Below are 20,208 nucleotides of genomic sequence, written 5' to 3'. Positions count from 1 at the left end.
TGTGTCAGGAGCTGGGGTTTTGGTGGGGTGCATCACTGCACCCCATGTCTGCAGAGCCTGTGAGCTGGACTTAAGCTCCTTCGGTCTGGCTCAGAGGAATCCTTTACTGTAACTGGCATGAAAGCAGTGAATGTAGAAACACAATTTGTATTAAGATTAACGAGAGACCTTTCTGGTAGCTTGCCCGATGCGTCTGGGCTACCATAAACATCCCTGTGTATTGCTGTTGCTTTTGCCTGCTTCAGGACTTCATCATGAAGTGAACAATACACTGGATTTTCATATTTATATATATATATGCATGTATAATATAACACAGATAAATTTAAATGAAAATAGATGAAACACAGAAGTTCACATTTCAATGATGTTTTAATACCAGCTACTGATCGCCGTTCATGTAAACAAACTTACACCTTTATTTATCCAGACAGAATTTCCATAGAGATGGCTGCCACGTGCAGACAAGAAGCCACTGTGAGGTTTTTGAGGTTGGAAGGCTGTGAGGGCCAAGAACGAAGCCACAGAACTAAGGCCTGTCTCTGCAGGCCAGCACCACCTGCAGCCCTCCAGTATCCATCAAGCCTGGGGGGGAGAGGCATGAGGGTAGGGCGGGGTGCAGCACTCCAGGACATACAAGACGCAAACAACCACCAGGCAGGGCAAGAGCTGCCTACATTGCCTCCCGGTGCAGCCAATGCATCCAATACTAGACAAACATCCAGCCACCAGTTTTAAACTCGGCAGGCTCCACAGCAAAGACTTCTGCAAAATCTCCATCCAGAATACCCAGGCCAGCATCCACAAGCACAGAATAGCAACCAGCGGTAGCGGGATCACTCCTGACTTCATCCATGCGTGTCACCACAAGATGCTCCTCCCTACTTCTGTCCTCCAGGGTGGATAAAGTGTGAGGGGAGCTCTGACTGCTAGCCACCCGTCAGGATGAGGACAGCGAAACGTTAGACAATGGCTATCCACCCTCCAACCGATACCACTCATTTTTTTTTATGAAGCATCGCTGACAGCCCAGCCCTCACACTCCACACCAAGACATCATGAGGGAAGACCACAGGACAAAGGAGACTTTATTTTAATCCAGCACTATGATATACTCACCACGACATTCTCCTGAAACAGAGGCAAATGAATTGACCAGGTTCCGCTCTGCCCCCAAATAACGCAAATGAAACAGCTTCCAACTGTTCCCTGTCCAGCAATAACTGTTAAACATTGAGTGGTCCCGCCAAAACCTATCCTCTGACCATACAGAAAACAAGCCCACATGTGAACAGCAGGAATAATTCCACTATCCATAATTCATTAAGATAGCTGAAGGTGGCTTGGGGCCTTGTAAAACCATCGTAGTTAGCTCCGACTGTCCTTGCCTTCCTACCACCCCAATCCTAAGACCCTAGGACGACCTCAGAGAGCAGCTCAGGGTAGCACCCTATTGATCCTGCACAGTGAGAATTTTATACAGTACTTGGCAAAGAATAATAGAAGCTTGTTTCCTGGGCAGTCATTCACAGTTTTTCATGTCTCAGAAGAAAGGAGAAAAAATGACGCAAACCTAGCAAGTACCTGAGGATGTGCAGGGGGGACCTCCATAGCTAATTAGACCGCACTCTAGCTGCAGTGAGAGCATCAGGCAGAGCCAGTGTGCGACGCACCACTAGCCACTCCGAGCGCGTCTCACTTTCACACTTACCTGACCGTGGGATGGAAGCGCAGCGTAAGCCATGGGCTGGTTCATCACCGCTTTCTGCTTCATGAGAAGCATGCGTTTCTGCTCCTCGCTCAGGTGCGCCCTGGGCGCCTGCAGCTGTGGTGGCGGTGGCTGCTGGGACTGTGGCGGCGGCGGCGGCTGCTGCTGCTGCTGCTGCATGTATGGCATCAAGGGGTTTTTGTTGGGGTTGGCCATCGGCGGGGTCATCCTCTGACTCAAGTCTGCATTAAAATGGGTCAGCGGCTTAGTGTTGCCATAAGTCAGAATATTGTGCTGTTTGTTTAAGGAGTTTGTACCCAAGTTATTTGGCTGCTGATTGATCATATTCATGTGATTTGGAGGGAGGTAGTTATTCAGTGTTGTCTTCTGCAGGTTGTTTGCCATGGGAGGCACTATAGGGTTTTGGTTGTTAAAGGCTTGGGGGTACATCATTGGGCTATTTGGTTTTTCTGCAGTAAAAGCTGCTCCATAGGGACTGGATGGAGGCCCTAGGGGAGACCAACTCTGATTTGAGTGTTGCTGCTGCTGCTGTTGCTGCTGCTGCTGCTGCTGCTGCTTCTGTTGCATGAGTTTGGCCCTCTGTTGCTGTTGTGCAGCCATCTGTTTGAGCTGCTCCGCTGGGGACATGTCGGAGCTGGGCACAGCCACTGGGCCTGAACTGGCCACTGTCACTGCTGCAGGATTAAGGAGATAACCATTTCCAGGCCTGGGGGGAGCCTGGCCAGGAGTGTGGGCTTGGTTTGGAGTTTGAGGGGACTGGACAGCACAGTTTGCGGGTGAGCTGGCAGGGTTTGGAGCTGCGGGAGTGCTAGCAACAGAAGGTAGGTTGGGGGCCGTGGTGACAGAGGAGAAGGGAGGACCAGAGGAAGAAGGCCTGGCCTGGGGAGAGCCCATGGAGACGTGTGCAAAAGGAGAGTGAGAGGGGTCGCTCTTCACGCTCGCACTCTCCTGGGAGAGAGGGGTCTCCGTGGCTGGCTGCGAGAACTCCGGCTCCTTCTTCTCTTCAAAGTCTTCGTTGAACAGGTCCTGTATGTCGTCCTCAGGAACCGTGTTGGCCAGTTCATCTATTAACTCTTGCCACTCCTGATCATTCAGGTTAATGTCTGAGAACAGCTTGTTCTGATTGGACAGAGATGTTTCTGATGTGTCTATGCAGGTGGGGTCATCCAGAGGTTCTTGTTTGAGGTCTTTGCTCTGCAAGACGGCGAAGCTCTCCTCCAGGTCACTGCAGCCATTGACAGGCAGCTTCATCTCGGGCAGCATCCCGTTCTTGCTCGGATCTTCCAGGAGCCCGGGAGGGTGCGTTCCACTGTTCGGCAAAGGCAAAGAAGGCTTCAGGTCAAGTTGGTGAAGAGGAGAAGCTGAAGGCAGTGGCATGTTGTTGGGCAAATTGCTGATGGCTTCCATCCCTGCTGGAATGTCCTTTCGGATTCGCTTGCTGGTTGGAGAAAAACTCCCATCGCAAGCACCGTTCTGCTGGTCTCCATTGAGTGGTGATCGGGCTCCTTCCAACTTCCTTTTCACAGTCTCTTGTAGCTGAAAAAGAAACAGGAAAGAGGAAGATGAAAAATCTAAGTCATATTTTACTCTTTCACATCATCATATGCATTGCTATGAACCAAGATTTTTTTAAGACTTATTTATGTATTTGGAAGATAGAATTATATATAGAGAGAGAAGGAGGGAGGGAGGGTAGAAGGGAGGAGGAGAAGAGAGAGAGAGAGAGAGAGAGAGAGAGAGAGAGAGAGAGAGAGGCAGAGATCTTCCATCTGCTGGTTCACTCTCCAAAGGCTGCAACAGCCAGGACTGGGCCAGGCCAAAGCCAGGACCCAGGAACTCCATGCAGGTCTCCCACGTGGGTGGCCTCTGCTGCTTTCCCCTGCACATTAGCAGAAAGCTGGAGAGGAAGCCAAGCAGATGGGACTTGAACTGGCCTTGCTATACGAGATGCCAGTGCCGCAAGTGGCAGCTTAACCCATAGCACCACAACACCAGATCCTGCGTCAACTTTTAAGTGGTTTAAACACATAAGAAAGAAACAATATTCTAATTTCAAACTTGGGCAACTTGCAGCTCAAATTCTATAGAAGACTTTATCTCAAAGCAGAGCTCACAGGACAAAGAGAATGCACACTGAGGATTGGAGGGTGGGAAACAAAAGATAGGGAGGCATCACCTGTTGTCATTTTCCAGATTGAAACATGAACCAAAATGCGTCACAACTGAAAAAGATATTACTACCTGTCCTGAATTCTTGTTGCCTCTTAATTGAGAACAAGGAATGAAATCCGTAATATTTTAAGGACACTAAAGAACCTCCAAGAATACGGGATTGGATGCATTTACTAGAATGCGTGGGAACTGAAGATTAAGGTTTGACTCAGTCCCAAACTTCCTCTGGGTTCCCACTTTACTTCACCCTGCGGAACAGTCTGATACAGTAGTCCTCTGTGCTGAAGGCAAGTTTCCATGGTACCACACTCTCTGCATATACTTCCTGTCCACCCACTCTTTCTCAAGTTTTTTCTCCTAAATGATGGGGATCCTTTAACGTTTTTGTCTTAGGATGTCTTTCCTTCTGCTTACTCTCTATACTTGCCTAGTTGATCTCCTCTATTTACAGCTTCAGTTGCTTTCTCTAGGCTGATGACTCCCAAACAATGTACCTAGTGCAACTCCTCTGATGCACTCCACCAACTTCAGCATCCTCCCCTCTGGTAGTTGATGGACAGCTAAAACAGCCTATCCGCTTTTGCTACCCAAACATGATCCTCACCAGTATTCTTCCTCCCGGTATCTGTCGGGTTGCCCAAGTCAGAACCCAGACCACTTCTCCAGAATCCTCCCGTTCCCATCATTCCCCAAGTCCTGTGGATTCTGCTTCCATAATATCCTTTCCTGTGGCTCCACCCAGTCACTCCCCTAGGCCAGGGCACCGTAATCTCTCGCTGGATTGTAGCAGCAGTCTCTCCGTTGGTCTGCAGGCCTCGCCTCCATGGAGTATTCCAATCACTTTTTCATCTACTGTTTTATTTGCTGTTTTATTCTCAATCTTTTGCCTGTATTGCCACCTTTTCCAACACTCTATTGCCCTTCCTGTTAATCGCCAAACACTGCCTTCCACTAATTTCAGCTGAAAATCCATCTTGGCTCCTGCCCGCATCACCTGGCTCCTGCTCATCTTATTGCCTGTCCTCAGCATCGCCCTCCACTGCCTCCTGCGTGGTACACGTTCTAACATCTCTCCCGAAACTCTCCCGCTTCCTCACGTGCCGGGCTTCGGACAAGCTGTGTCTTTCAACATACTTCTCTTCCCCTGCCTGTCCTTGGTCTCTGGTCAGCAGCTGCTTGTTTTTTGGATCAGTGCTCAGATTTCACTTACTCTAGGATGTCTTCTCTCATAGCCCCTCCCCACCCCAACTACATCAAGCAGTCTTCTTGATTTGCCTACTAGGTGTCTGCAGGCTGCACCCAGTGGGGTGGTTATAGCCGTGGCTGAGAAATAACTGCAAGTTGATTGAATAATTCTATTGCCAAATGCACAGGGGCTGAGAGAGATGGGTTTGAATCAGAGCAAGGCAGCCCCATTGGCCGAAGAGGGCCTGATTTGGCCATTCAACACTCCCTGTAATGGGTGTGAAAGAGCCCTTACCTTAGAATGTTATAAGCATTTAAATGGGGGCCAGCACCATGGCATAGCAGGTAAAGCTGCCTCCTGCAGTGGCGGCATCCCATATGGGCTCTGGTTCGAGTATCAGCTGCTCTACTTCCAATCCAGCTCTCTGCTATGGACTGGGAAAGCAGTAAAAGATGACTCAAATCCTTGGGCCCCTGCACCTGTGTGGGAGACCCAGAAGAAGCTCCTGGCTCCTGGTTTCAGATCGGCACAGCTCTGGCCATTGTGGCCATCTGGGGAGTGAACCAGAGGATGGAAGAATCCCCCCTATCACCACCTTTCAAATAAATAAATCTTAAAAAAAAAAACCCTAAATGGATACATTGAAGTAGCTCAATTAAGAAAAGTCTTGCTAACTCTATATATTTAGTGACTATAAACCAAACTTGTCTCTGCCTCCCTCCTTTCTATCAGAAAGGGTCATGCACATGGCTCTGGTTAGCACTGGGGAGGGCGTGTGGAGTGACATTGGGACACCAGTCTGGGCTAGAAAAGCTGTCAGCAGCTTCAGAGAGATAAGGGCAGAAGGCAGAAAGATACAGGCTGGAAGGGAGAAGGCAGAGCAGTCGTTCTGCGTGGGACTCTCCCGTTCTTGCAAGGTGCTAGGCACCGCAGAACCAGTGGGAGAAAGGGCTGGGAGTCCCTCTGGCCCCAGCACTTTAGCCACCTCGTGTGGAACTGCCAAGGCTCAAGAGGAGCCCCCGTTTGGAGATGCCGTGGTGGATTTTGGAGGTGTCATTTTACTGCCAAGTTCCTTCTCACGGAGGAGTCGATTTTTAAAAGAAAAAGAACAGCAATGGCCCTTGAGTCTACTTTGTTCCTAAATGTTTCATTCCTGATCGCCAAACCCTGTTTGCAGTGCCTTGGCAGATGTCCCTGCCGGCTGAAAACAAGGCCCTGAACCAGACACAGTGGGATTTGACTTCAAAGAAAATACAGGTTCCGTCCATCCTATTATGCAGACATTGCTAGGAAGTGACCTTATTTATTGAACAAACCAGGAAAGCCGCTCTGATCACAGGGATGGTGCATGCTGGAACACAGCTCCAAGCACAGTGGCAAACAAACATCCCGGCTTCATGAAGGGCCTAAAGAAAATGAGGCTTGGGGCCCTCGGCACTTCCAGACACAGTGATAGCCTTTGGGGAAAAAAAAGCGATGCTGTCTCTCCCTCCTCCATGAGACCAGTGCAGTGGGCCAGCCCCTGCTGCACAGGCACAGTGTGGGAACACAAGGACGTGTGGGAGAAGATGCAACAGGACTCGGTGGAGCGCACTGCCCAGGGGTTACAGAAACATAACAGAGAAAAGACCATTACAGCCCACATCAACAGCACTGCATTGTGGGGAGGGACTTCGGCAGTGACGTTCACATGACACCAAACACGCCATCCACTTCTGCCTGGGTGCAGTGGCCATTCTTCAGTTCAAATCTGCTTAAAAGCACGACTCTGCCACAAGCCCGGTGATCCACCCAAAAACAAGGAAGGCAGCCTACATTCCAGACCCCAGCTACAGACTCTTCTGCCTTTTAAGGGAACACCTCAGTCTTTGAAACTTAATCGTGTTTTGCCCAGGGCGCTCTCTGTACTCTGTTGTGGTTATAAAACAATTAGCCCAAAAGCTAATTTGTATTTATTTTCTATTCCTGCCCCAGGTTTTTGTTCTCTTAGTTTATTCCTTTAAAAAAAAATCTATTTGAGATGAGAAAAGAGAAATATGCACTTGTCATAAAAATAAACCCGACTTCAACTGAGAAAGCGCAGGCCCATACTTCTGTCCTGGATTTGTGCACTATGTGGGGCAGGATAGTAAAATAAAAATGCTCCATTTGTTCCTCTGAATAACACTGGTGGCAGAGGCCATGGAGACAGACAGGTGTGGCTGTGCACCCCGCGCCACACCTCTCACCGGGTGAGTGGTCTTCATTGGGTAAAGCAGCAGGGTGAAACATTGCAGAAGCACAGGCTCTGGTGTTAGAACGCCTGGGTTCAGACCCAGATCCCCTATCTAAAGCTTAATACATGAAATGTAGCCTGGTAGCTAACAAATGTTGCCTCTGATACCAGCCATTAGAAAGTAGGTTACATGGGGACTAAGTCGACATTATGGGGATGCTGGTTTGAGTCCTGACTGCCCTGTTTCTATCCAGTTCCTGGGAAGGTAGCAGAAGATGGCCTAAGTACTTGGGCCCCTGCTACCCAAGTCAGAGACTCAGATGGGATTCCTAGTTCCCAGTTTGGTCTGACCCAGTCTTGGCTGTTGTGACCCTTTGGGAAGTCATTCGGTGGATGGAAGAAGACCTTTCTCCTTTGTCTCTCCCTCGCTCTGAGTTTAGAATAAATAAATAAATACATGTTAAAAAGTGGATAACATGAAGGCAGAGCTTTTCTGTTTCACTCACTACTAAGTCTGCAGCGGCTCACAGCAGACATGCAACAAACACCTGTTGAATGACTGAATCCTGGGAATCTTACTTAACCTCTCCTAAGCTTTAGTTTCCTTATGTGCAAAGTGGGTTAAGAATATACAGCTCATGGGATTACTGTGAGGATGAACTGAAATGAAATAATATAGAAAGCCCTTAACTTCACACCTGGTACCCAGGTAGTGCCTACGAAGCCTTAGCTTGATGATTTTTTACAATTCATGATACCGAGATACACAAACTTCAACTGAGATAAAAATGCTTCCCAGATCTTCAAAACATGAACAGGTAGAATGATAACATTTCTGTGCAGTAGCTGGCCAAACCCTAATGTTTTCCAAGCGTCTGGTATAGCTCTTTTAATATGAACAACAAAAATCACATTTGCAATTCAAGTCCAAGCCCAAGTGCTAATGCATTCATGTCCTAGATTGTAGAACAGCAGAGGCTAGATTGTTGAGGTTCAAACCAAATACATTTTCAGCATGCCACCTGAATGGGGCTGCCAAGAATTTTCTCTTCCTTGAAGGCCTAACGTTCCCCCACCTCGGCCTCCTCTAAACCTTTATATATGTTAGGTGTCAGCTTTTTGGAATATAAGAAAGATATCACTGATCACGCCATGCCACGGTTTTTGCATTTTGTTTTGTTATATCCAGAATGACAGCACACTCTTTGCATCCCTTCTGTCTGTCTCATCATCCTTTGTTCAATGGAAAGGTGATCTGAGAGCCGAATTCTTTCTTTATGTCCCACGTGGGGGACAGACGGGGAGGCACAGTAGCAGCCACGTGTTTGAGAAGGCTGACTAACTTGCAAGCAGCTGCTCGGTGAGCAGGAGAACAGCTGAGTGCACACAGGAAAACGACCTTGTGAACGCCCTCCCTGAAGGTCAGCGTCTTGTCTAAGCGAGGCCCGGGCACCTATGCCTCACAATGCTGGAAGCTGCTCAGGATGGCTGTGCCCTCATGCAAGGATCACAGAAACCCTCCCAGCAGCAGCCTCCTTGCACCTGCGTTACGATTGTTACAGATCAATGTCTTCTCCCATGAAAGGAAGCTGTGGTGCCAGGACGTGACCTACACTGCTCGTCCGATGCCTGTGACAGTAGGGACCACTGTCATGTGTCAGGTACTCTGAAAGGAAACAAGTCCTGCTCCATCATGGCTCCAGCTCCGGTCTTGCATCTACAGTGTGGCCTGACAGCTTTGTGTGGAACTGGGGGTATGTGTGTGTCTGCGTGTGTGTGTATATGTGTGTGTTTGAGAGAGAGTGAGCGAGAAGAGAGGCCGAGAGACACTGAGTGGTGGGGGTGGGGAGTGAATACTGGGGAGACCGGTACCAGTCAGAACATCTGTGCTTGTGGAGTCACAGTGCACCTTCTTTTTTCTTATTTTTCTAAGGATTTTATTTAATTTTTTTGAGAGATAGGGTTACAGACAGTGAGAGGGAGGGAGAGAGAAAGGTCTTCCTTCTTTTTGGTTCACTTCCCAAATGGCCACAACAGCCGGAGCTGCGCCAATCCAAAGCCAGGAGCCAGGTGCTTCTTCCTTCCCAGTCTCCCATGCCTGTGCAGAGGCCCAAGCACTTGGGCCATCCTCCACTGCACTCCCGGGCCACAGCAGAGAGCTGGACTGGAAGAGGAGCAGCCAGGACTAGAACTGATGCCCATATGGGATGCCGGTGCCGCAGGCAGAGGACCAACCCACTGCACCACGGCGTCGATCCCCATGGTGCACTTTCAGATAGGCCCCTTTCATTCTCACAGCAGGCCGTGTGCTGGTCTGGAGGTTCTACAGGCAAAGGGGCAGTGTCTGGAAGGAGGTGGAATGGGCAAGTGTGGAGGATACCTACAACAAGGAGGAGCGTGGCCAGATGACCAGGCCCTACTGACACTAGGGGGCCCACGCCTTGTGCATTCTTGAGGTGTCCCCTGGGCCAGTGTCCATGCTGAAGAGATCCTCTAGTGCTACTAGCAGACATAAAGAAGCTCTCATTGCCCCATCCCTGATTTTGCATGAAGCCGGGCAGGATCACTGCATTTAGCTATAAACATGGTGACATTCGTGTTCAGAATGAAGACCCTTAAAGTGGAAGATGTTGAAATAGACCATCATATTCCTTGTCTCTGACTCCTAACGATTCTACAAGGCAGGCTCTACTATAACCATCTTGCAGACGATGAACTTGAGCTAAGGTACATTGAAGTTGAGTGTCATAGTTATCTGAGGTCAGAGCTGGGGGAGGTGGCTAAGTTCAGGTTCAATGTGGTTCAAATGCAGGTCTGACTCCACAGCGCACACCACACTCGCATCCAGCACCGGGTAAAGCAGTGGGGTACCTTCCCCAGGGGCACTGACTCTTAAGCACAGCTGTGATAATTCTCTCAGACTATGCCTTCAGGAATGTTCAATTCCACCCTCTCCCTACCACCCACACCCAATGAATCCTCAAGAATTATCCTCCTCATCTGTTAGTTTTGTTCTCATATCCCACTCCGATGTACAACTTCAGTTCAGATCCTCAACTCTTCAAGCCTCATGGATTTCTGCAGTGGCTCCCTGACGAGCCTCTGTCCCAGGCCTGCCCCCTAGGCCCACTCCCTGCACGGTGGGCGTGATTCTCTTCAAAAGTGTAGCTCTCCACCTACGGCGCCGGCACCCCGGGTTCTAGTCCTGGTCAGGGCACCGGATACTGTTCTGGTTGCTCCTCTTCCAGTCCAGCTCTCTGCTGTGGCCCGGGAGTGCAGAGGAGGATGGCCCAAGTCCTTGGGCCCTGCACTCGCATGGGAGACCAGGAGAAGCACCTGGCTCCTGCCATCGGATCAGCGCGGTGCGCCAGCTGTAGCACGCCGACTGCCAGGGGCCATTGAGGGGTGAACCAACGGCAAAGGAAGACCTTTCTCTCTGTCTCTCTCACTATCCACTCTGCCTGTCCAAAAAAAAAAAAAAAAAAAAAAAAAAAAAAAAAAAAAGAAAGAAAGAAAGAAAGAAAGAAACTGTCTCTAACATTGCCTACATCTGGTACATGGACCTTCCACAGCTTGACCTCCATCCCTTCTCACTTCTAATCCTCTTCCACCACCTGCCCCGAACAACGCACGACTCCAAACTTTCGGCTGCAGGACCCGATTATCTGCAGTTCCCAGGACATAGCCTGCTTGTTCCTTCCCCACACGAAAACGCGACGGAGCTTCCGTCACAAGCTAGAGATGCAACTTTTTCCCAAGACATGCAGATGAGTTGGAATCTCAGCTTGCAGATTTTATAACTAATTTAGCGGCTCAAACAGAACATTTTGGTCATTTTGATCTGTTCTGGTCAAACTAGAAGATGATTCACTGGAATCAATTTTCACATGGTTATTCTCTTTCTGTTCTACCGGCAGATAATAAGTCTACGGACACATGGATGAATTAGACCTGCTTATTTAATGTAGTTGATGAGTGACCCAGAATACTCATGTGTTAGATATTTTAATTAGTAGAATATGAATAGTGTGCAAAAACACTTCCAGAACTGTCTTCCAGATTTAAGCACCTTTGAAATTTACTTAGAGGTTTGGTTTTCCTCTGTGGTTTTCCAATTTTAATGTGACTAGTGACAGGAGAAGCTGTTAGAGATGCAGATTTCTTGGTCCCACCTCCACAGCATCTGATTTAGTGGGGTTGAGATGGGGCCCAGCTTGGGTATCATAGGTATCTAAAGAAACCTAATTAAGATCACAGATCCTTTAGTGGCAGTTGGTTCAGGGCCCCCAACTTTTAGAAGTTCTGCTCTAGACTAATAATTCTGTTGGATGCTGACATGTTGAGGTTGCTGAGTTGATTTTTACATATACACACCAAAACCCAATGTCGACATAAAATATCGCTGGGTTGACTTGTGCTACTCTGGAGCATCCCATAAACATGACTAAGAAACAACTGTCAACAACACTGGGATTTTACAGACCTCAGAGGGTCCTGAATTCTGCACAATTCTGATGGATTTCTACAATGCTTTTCATGAAAATGTGTCTTTTTCAATATTTTAGGTTTCTCTGAGCATGGCAATATCTTAGACCATTTCCCCCTCTACATTGTATATGGGTATTGACCTTCACTTTCATTTCTTGAGTAGAGGGGGTACTGTGTGCCGAGCACCATGCCAGGTGCTGAGAGGGCTCAATTCATTCTTCAGAACAAAGACCACACCAGGTGAACACATGTCAAACATACACTGAAAAAATTAGGTTTTTTTTTTTTTGTTTTGTTTTGTTTTAAATTTTATTTACTTGAGAAGCAGAGAGAGAGAGAGAGCTCTTATCAGTTTATTCACTTCCTAAATTTCTGCAATGGCCAGCATTGGGTCAAAGCCAAAACCAGAAGCTGAGAACTGAATCCAGGTCTCCCACTCGGGTGGCAGGGACCCAACTATTTGAGCCATCACCACTGCTTCCCAGGATCTACATTAGCAGGAAGCTGGAGTCAGAAGCTCCAGGAATTGAACCCAGGTCCTCTGATATGAGGCATGAGTATCTTAATCACTAGCCTAACACACTGCTCCCTAGATACACTTGTTTTAAAGGGATCTTTGTACATGCAGAGCAACATGAAAGAAAATCATATCCCAAGTCCTGCACTCCCCCTTGTCAATCTTATACACTCTTAACTTCAGAAAAAAAAGCTTTACTACCTATGAACTTAAAAAATCACACACACACACACATAATTACTATATACTGAATATATACTATCTATATATACTATTGCCATGACAGCCAAGTGTTTTAAAACCTCTGTTTGTGACCATCCCAGAATGAAGACAAGCGTTGCTTCTGTGAACCTGGTTGGTGGGAAACGGTCTCTAGACAGGGTTGTTCACCACGAGATCTGCATTCTGAAATGCTCCAGGAAAAACCATCATCTGTAAAGGGGCCTCTCTCTCCATCCAGGGCCAAGGGAACATCAGTTGAAGAGCTGCAAGGGAGTGCGGGGGCAGCAGAGTTCCCGGGGGGAAGGGGCCCATTCAAAGCATCCTGAGGTACTCCAAGTCAGTTTTAGAAATGACCATGGCGGCCGGCGCCGTGGCTCACTAGGCTAATCCTCCGCCTGCGGCGCCGGCACTCCAGGTTCTAGTGCCAGTCGGGGCGCCGGATTCTGTCCTGGTTGTTCCTCTTCCAGGCCAGCTCTCTGCTGTGGCCCGGGAGGGCAGTGGAGGATGGCTCAAGTGCTTGGGCCCTGCACCTGCATGGGAGACCAGGAGAAGCACCTGGCTCCTGGATTTGGATCAGCGCAGTGCACTGGCCGCAGCGCGCCGGCCGCGGCGGCCATTGGAGGGTGAACCAACGGCAAAAGGAAGACCTTTCTCTCTGTCTCTCTCTCTCTCACTGTCCACTCTGCCTGTCAAAAAAAATTTTTTTTAATAATTTTTAAAAATGACCATGGCATTTTTGTCTTTCCGCTTTGCATCGGACTTAAACACCCTATTCCCGAGAAGCCTTTCTGATGTTTGGAGGAAGGTGCTGGAGCAAGGTCCTCATTAAATATTTTACACCTTTTGGTGCATGTGGCTGAAATGTTAGGTGTGTTTTCATCCTTTAATCAATGCAGATATGTGCCAAGTGCCAAGGGAATGCACAGCGTACTGAGAACAGATCAAAAACAGCAGCAGCAGGGGCAGACCAGGCCCTCGACATTTCGGAACCTGTGTCCCAAGAACCACTCCCACCCGCAAATTTCTGGTACGTAAATGTTCACACAGGCTCTTGGCTTTCTCCCAACTGAATGATTCAATTATATTTTCATTACAACTCCCACATCCTGTTTAGCTCCAAAGTTTCAAAGTTTTCCACCAGCTCCATACATGCAGTTTACATTGATACATTAACAAAATTACAATTCCTCATTCAAACCAAGACTGGTATTTCTGCAGAAGCCAAGGGTATGGCTTTCAAAGCCCCTCGCATAGTTTTCCATAGAAATGGTCTAAACTTCTATAATTTCATTAAATCAGTTGATTTACTCTTTACGAAATGCTTCAAGGTGGGGCCGTCGCTGTGGCGCAGTGGGTTAACGCCCTGGCCTGAAGTGCCAGCATCCCATATGGGTGCCAGTTCGAGACTCAGCTGCTCCACTTCCCATCCAGCTCTCTGCTGTGGCCTGGGAAAGCAGCAGAAGATGGCCCAAGTCCTTGGGCTCCTGCACCCGCATGGGATACTTGGAGGAGGCTCCTGGCTCCTGGCTTCAGATCAGTGCAGCTCTGGCCATTGCAGCCAACTGGGGAGTGAACCAACGGATGGAAGACCTCTCTCTCCTCTCTCTCTCTCTCTTTCTCTGTCTCTGCCTCTCCTCTCTGTGTAACTCTGACTTTCAAATGAATAAGTAAATCTTAAGAAAAAAAAGTTGCTGGAAAATAAAATTAAAAGATAAGTTTATTTTTTAAAAAAATGTTTCAAAGTATTATTGTCACATAATGTTCAAACAGGCTGAGAACTTACCATCGTCAGGCATCAAGCCAAGTGGCTTCACAGGTATTACCTTGATTAATCCTCACCGTAAGCCATGATGAAGGGGACTGGGGCAGAGAGGACAGGCCATCTGTCCTAAGGCACAGCACAGAGCCCTGCTCAGATTTGCCTGCTCTTCAATTCACTACTCTCACCTACTCTGCTTCCGCCCCAATCAAGCTTCAGCCAATCTTGCTCAGCAGTTCTGGGAAAGTATTTGAGACACCTGTGTCGTACTGGTTGCAAGAGGATGCTTCCCTGTCTTTGAGTCAGATCCATCTGATTCACAGAAAAGCTCGGTGCTCTTCTACAAAGAACAATGTTACTTTGCAAATTTAGCATGTGTGGGAGAAGCCATGATGGCTGCAGCCCTGAAAACTTCACGAGGGAGCAGAGCGTGCACCCCAGAGACAGCTTCCTTCACTCTGCAGCTTTCTGCAGGAAAAACTCCACCAAGATGAGCATCAGAATTGCACAGCCTGAACTATGGATCTTTGCACATTCACAAACACGCCCTAAAGATGCATGCAATGAATTACATTTCTTTTAAAGGCAGGAAACCATTTCCTTAGGAATATTTCCTAATGGCTCTTCCTAGAAGTCCATGCAGACATGTTCTGTTCAAACACGCCAGTACCCACGACCTTGCGTGACAACCGGAAAATCCTAGTGGGATTTTGCTTAGAGCTAGCTGTAAAGAGATGCCGGTGAAGCAGGTTGGTGAGGAAGAAGGCAAAGGCACAAGGGAGGGAGCAGGCCAGTGAAAAGATCAGATCGTATCTGCATCAGGCACAGCTGGTGACTTCTGCCAACAACACAGAATGCAGCACAGGCAAGTCGGGACCACGCAGGAGGTTTCTCGGCCAGGAGGAGGGAGGTGGCAGGGAGAAACATTTCAGGGAAGCTCAGTGCTGATCTCTCCTTTGGCCAGGAAGCCAGAAGATTTTTACTCCGCTGCTGGCTCCAAATGTCCAGTCTGTTTCATGAGACATTCTCAGTTATGTTTTCAGCCCCTTGCTGGAGACCGGTTGGCCTCAAGGCACTGAAGTGGGGTCCCAGCTTAGGGGATGCTAATAGATAATGTTTTTGAATAAAATCCCAGCACAGGTTTCTCTCCCTTTGGAAAACAAAAGATTGAAGTAAGATCCCCTAGTCTGTAAAAAGCCCTGTTTTCCTCCCAGAGGTCAGACATGGCTCCTCCTTGTGAGCTGCAGTCTGCATAAGGCAGTAGTCTCAGGCAGCTAGGAGCTACCTTCTGCAAGAGAATTCTCTCTCTTGCTCTCTCTCTCTCTCTCTCACACACATATACATCTCAATGTGCAAAAAGACATAATTCTTATTCCTCCACCGCGTCTGACTTGCATTTCAGACTTGCTACGAAACCTCCATTTCATAGCAGGTTTGTACTTCAGTCCCTACCCAGAGGCCATGGCTATTCACGCGTCTTTAGATTAACTTTGCTCCCAGCTAGGGGACGAGGTGGAAGGAGAGGCCTTTTCTCCACAGAAGGAATCAGCCGCTGGCTGAAGTCGCCCACATGTAGACGGGCGCATGCCCACACAGAGGCCACCATGGAGGTAATTGGCGTCGCGCCGAAACCATTCCACGCGGCTGTGGCGCGCAGCGCACTTTCAATCCATAAACAGCGGAGCTCTGGAGCCTGTGGGCGGGGCTTTCATCTGCGGGGAGAAGCTGCTCGGCTTCATCCCACAAGCTGAAATTCATTTTCCAAAAGAAATTAGACCAAGGTACTGTTGTTATAGCAACAGTCAGAGTCATTTACCCAGCCTCTTCCCACAACTCTGCTCTCAACATCTGTGGGCAGCGATGTCAATTATGTAGAGGGAGTGACCACGGCTGAGCCGGGTGGACCGTTTATGAGCCGGTTAAAAGTGGAAGCCTAAATCCTCTACATGCAGTCGACCGCACCGTGCGCCCGGGAGTTCTCCCAGTCCTGGAAATCAATGTTTTCGTTTCGCCTCCTGAGTGGGAGCGGGTCTGGGGACTGCTGAATTCACCGAATTAGCCAAGTACCGGTCACCGCAGAAAGGAGGTCCGTCCAGGGAGGAGGGTGATGTCGGCAACGGATTCAGAAGTGACTCCCTCACTTCAGTGCCCCAACACTTCGTGCTTGGAGGTGTCCAATCTCCAAAAGAATAACACACAGTCCATCCTCAGAGACCACAACCCATCCCCACTCACTCACTATTGAATCTATAGGGCAAGTCACCTTACAGGGAAGTGCAGCAAGAGAACATAGTCTGTGTCCACCCCAGGGATACACAGGTGCTAACAGCCCAGGAGACCAGTGCCTGTGACTGACGATGCTATTGGTGGAGTTGGCCCCGCCCTCATTCAGTCACTGGCACCCACACACCAGTGCCTTAGAATGTGCCTGCATACAGAGGACGTGGGACTGCCCTTCACTGGGTTTTCCCTTGATGTGCCAAAGAGAAAAGCCTCTTGCCATGTTTGCCCAGCCCCTTCCTGAAAGTTGTCCCGTTTTATGCTTTAACAATGGGTCTGAGCATATTTTAAGGTCTCTGATTTTTTTTTTTTTTTTTTAAGACGTGGCCATGCTTGCACAGAGGGAACCTGGAGCCCGGAGCTGCCTGTTGGGAGCCCTGGGCCTGCGCAAAGGACAGAAGATTCCAAGCCCCTCTAACCAACGCACCCCTTGCCTGGCATTTCCACCCACCAGCTTTCCCCCCAACCTCCAACTGAGGGGGCAGCTTTGAGACATTTCTCCTGCTTCCTTATTCAAGAATATTAATAAAGCCTTTATCTCCTCAAAAGACTGGCTTCTTGGAGCGTGAGTGGGAGGCAGGCAGGGGAACCAGAACAGAGACAGGCTTTAGAGAGGTGATTAAGTTACAACGAGGTCATTAAAGTGCTCCCATGTCTTCACAGGAAGAGATGAGGGCGCAAACACACAAGATGGAAGGCCAAGTGAGGATGCCAAAGGCAGCCACCGCCCTGCCCAGCCAGGGAGCCTGTCTTAGTCTGTGCTACTATAACAGAATACCAGAGACTGGATAATTTATATGGACCAGGAAGTTAACGTCTCACAGTGCTGGAGGCTGGCAAGTTCAGGATCAAGTCCGCAGCAGGGGTAGTACCTGGAGAAGCCCCCATCTTCATGGATGGCACCATCTAGGAGCCCTCACAGAGTGAAAGGGACTGCAGCGAAAGGGGACAGCCACTGTGTCCTCATGCGGCGGGCAAGCAGGAGAAGGGAAAGGCCACACTGATCCCCACCAGCCTTTCACAAGGCAGAGTGTAGTCCTCCTGACTCCCTCACTTCCCAGAGGACCCCACCTTTGTCCTTTCTTTCTTTCTTAGATTTTTAAGTTAACAAAAGCCCATGCTTATTTGGATTTCCTTAGTTGTCCCCTAATGTTCTTTTTCTGTTCCAAAATCCCATCCAGGATATCCTATTAGATTTAGGTTCCCCTTGGCTGGGACAGTTTCTCTGACTTTCCTTGTTTTTGAAGACCTTGACGGTTTTGCAGAACACGGGTTTCACATTATGTTGGGTGTCCCTCCCTTGAGATTGGCCCCACGGATCTCTCCCGATTGGATTAGGGTTGTGTGTTCTTGAGAGGGTGGCCACAGAGACAAAGCGCCCTTCTCTTCGCATCCTGTCAAGGGTACACACTGTCAACGGGACTTGGCACTGTGGATGGCTGACCTTGCTCACCTGGCTGAGGTAGAATCTGTCAGATTTCTCCATCATAAAGGGCTCTACATCTTCATACCACCACCATGGAGATTAAGTATTAACATACAAATTCTGGGAGACATTCAGGCCATAGCAAGACCTCAGAAGAAAATATCCCAGCTAACACTTAGATTTTGGAATCTGATTCTCCAGATCTGAGGTTTCCGCTGTTTAAGACACCCAGCATATGGTATTTAGTACAGGCAGCCCTTGCAAGACAGTAAGACTACCAATTTGGTTTAAGCATATCTCTGTCTTAGTGTCTTATACACGTTAGATGCTCAATAACTATTTTAAAGGAATATCTTGTATACATTTGTTCACGTGTTGGTTCAGCTGGTTGCCCCTGGCTGCAGGGCTCCATAGCAGGCACTAGGAACAGTGCAGTGAATAAACCAGTCTTTCCACGTAACAGCCTTCAGAATGGTGGGAGAGAAGAGCAGCTGAGCAGAGACAGTGTGGTTTGCAGTGGGGCCACACGGGAGGGGTGTGCCTTCTCAGTCTAGGTGACTCCAGCTACCAGAAGGACTGACAGCTGAGAAGTGAAGTGAAGACAGTACAGGGCGAAGAAACGGCCCTGGCCAGCAGAGAAAGAAGCCTGCTTTTATGTATTCAATTTTTAAGATTTATTTATGTATTTGAAGGGGAGAGAGAGAGAGAGAAGACAGAGAGAGGGAAGAGAGAGACAGAGACAGAGGAAGAGAGGGAGAGGGAGGGAGGGAGGGAGGGAGGGAGAGAGAGAGAGAGAGAGAGAGAGAATCTTGATCTTTCATCTACTAGTTCACTCCCCAAATGGCTGCAACAGATGGGATTGGGTCAAGCTGAATCCAGGAGCCAGGAAATCCACTCAGGTCTCCCACATGGATGGCAGAGGCCCAACCACAAGGGCCATCTTGTGCTGCCTTCCCAGGTGCATTAGCAGGAAACTGGATCTGAAGAGGAGCAGCCAGAACTTGAACTGGTGCTCCAATACAGGATTCTGGTGTTGCAAGTTGCAGCTTAACCTGCTGTGCCACACGGCTAATTCCAAGAAGCACACTTTTAAATGAAACCTCAAGCAGTTGTGTCTGGCTTGAGTCCAGAGAGTAAGGCAGAAGACCTGAGAAATGAGCTTAGAGAAGTAAGAGTGTACAGATTGTGAAGAGTTTCTATGCCGTGTAAGCAGCTTGGACTTTATCCAGAGGTTTTGGGATGCATGAAAAACAGTCACTTGTGATGTTAACTTCAGATGTCATAATGATTAAAATTGGTCATAACTGGTTGCAAAGAATACAACGTTTCAAGTGATCTGTATTAGTCTCTGAGAGCCACCATAGCAAAATACCACAGACTGGCTGGCTCCAACAACTGATATGTGCATTCTCAGACTTCTGGGGGCATCTGCTGGTTCACTCCCCAAATCCTTGCAACACCAGGATTGAGCCAGGCTGAAGCTAGAAGCCAGAAGCTCCTTCTAGGTCTCTCAGGTGAGTAGCAGTAATCCGAGTGCTTGGCCTATCATCTGCTGCCTCCCAAACACGTTAGCAGGATGCTGGTCAGAAGCAGAGTAGCCAGAAATGAACCAGGCACTCTGATATGGAATGTGGGTGGTCTGAGTGGTGAGTTAACCTACGACCCCACAACACCTGCCCCCACTAGAGCCATTCTTATCTTCAAAACCAACACGACACAGAGTTGGTCTTGAGGCAAGTAATTCAACAGTTGTTACTTGGGCCACAGTATTAGGATACTTAAAAAAAATGAAAAAATGGGATTAAAAAGAAAATTTTAGTGCAAAAAATGGAATTAAAAGGTAATTTTAAAAATATTTTTATTTTATAAAAATTTTTACAATAAAAAGGTAATTTTTAGTACAAAAATGCAGTTACAGTTTTTCATACATTTTCCATGAACTTTTTGAAGACCCTTTGCATGTATTTTTAAAAACTATTTATTTTTAAATTTTCATCTACTTGAAAAGCAGGGATAGATGGATAGATAGAAGATAGGTAGATGGAGGGATAGGCAGGAAAACAGAGATCGTCCATCAACTCTTTCACTCCCCTAAATGTCTGCAACAGCCATGGCTGGGCCAGCATGAAGACGGGAATCTGGAACTCCATCTGTGTCTCCCCGTGGTTGGCTGGGGGCCCAGGTACTTGGTTTATCATGCACTGCTTCTCAGGA

The 20,208-nt window shown here is 48.3% G+C and overlaps 1 protein-coding gene across 1 annotated transcript in view; it reads right to left on the bottom strand.

Annotated features, from left to right (window-relative positions):
* Positions 1–20,208, bottom strand: part of MAML3 (mastermind like transcriptional coactivator 3) — a 466,726-nt gene that overhangs the window by 180,143 nt on the left and 266,375 nt on the right. Inside the window, exon 2 of the mRNA XM_062199590.1 lies at positions 1,712–3,265. Coding sequence (XP_062055574.1) covers positions 1,712–3,265 — 1,554 coding nt within the window. The remainder of the gene's footprint in view (positions 1–1,711; positions 3,266–20,208) is intronic.

The sequence above is a fragment of the Lepus europaeus genome, chromosome 8 (assembly GCF_033115175.1).
Source record: "Lepus europaeus isolate LE1 chromosome 8, mLepTim1.pri, whole genome shotgun sequence".
In the NCBI taxonomy this organism is placed as follows: domain Eukaryota; kingdom Metazoa; phylum Chordata; class Mammalia; order Lagomorpha; family Leporidae; genus Lepus; species Lepus europaeus.
The sequence above is the reverse complement of the archived record's forward strand: the minus strand, read 5'-3'. Positions and strand labels throughout refer to the sequence as shown.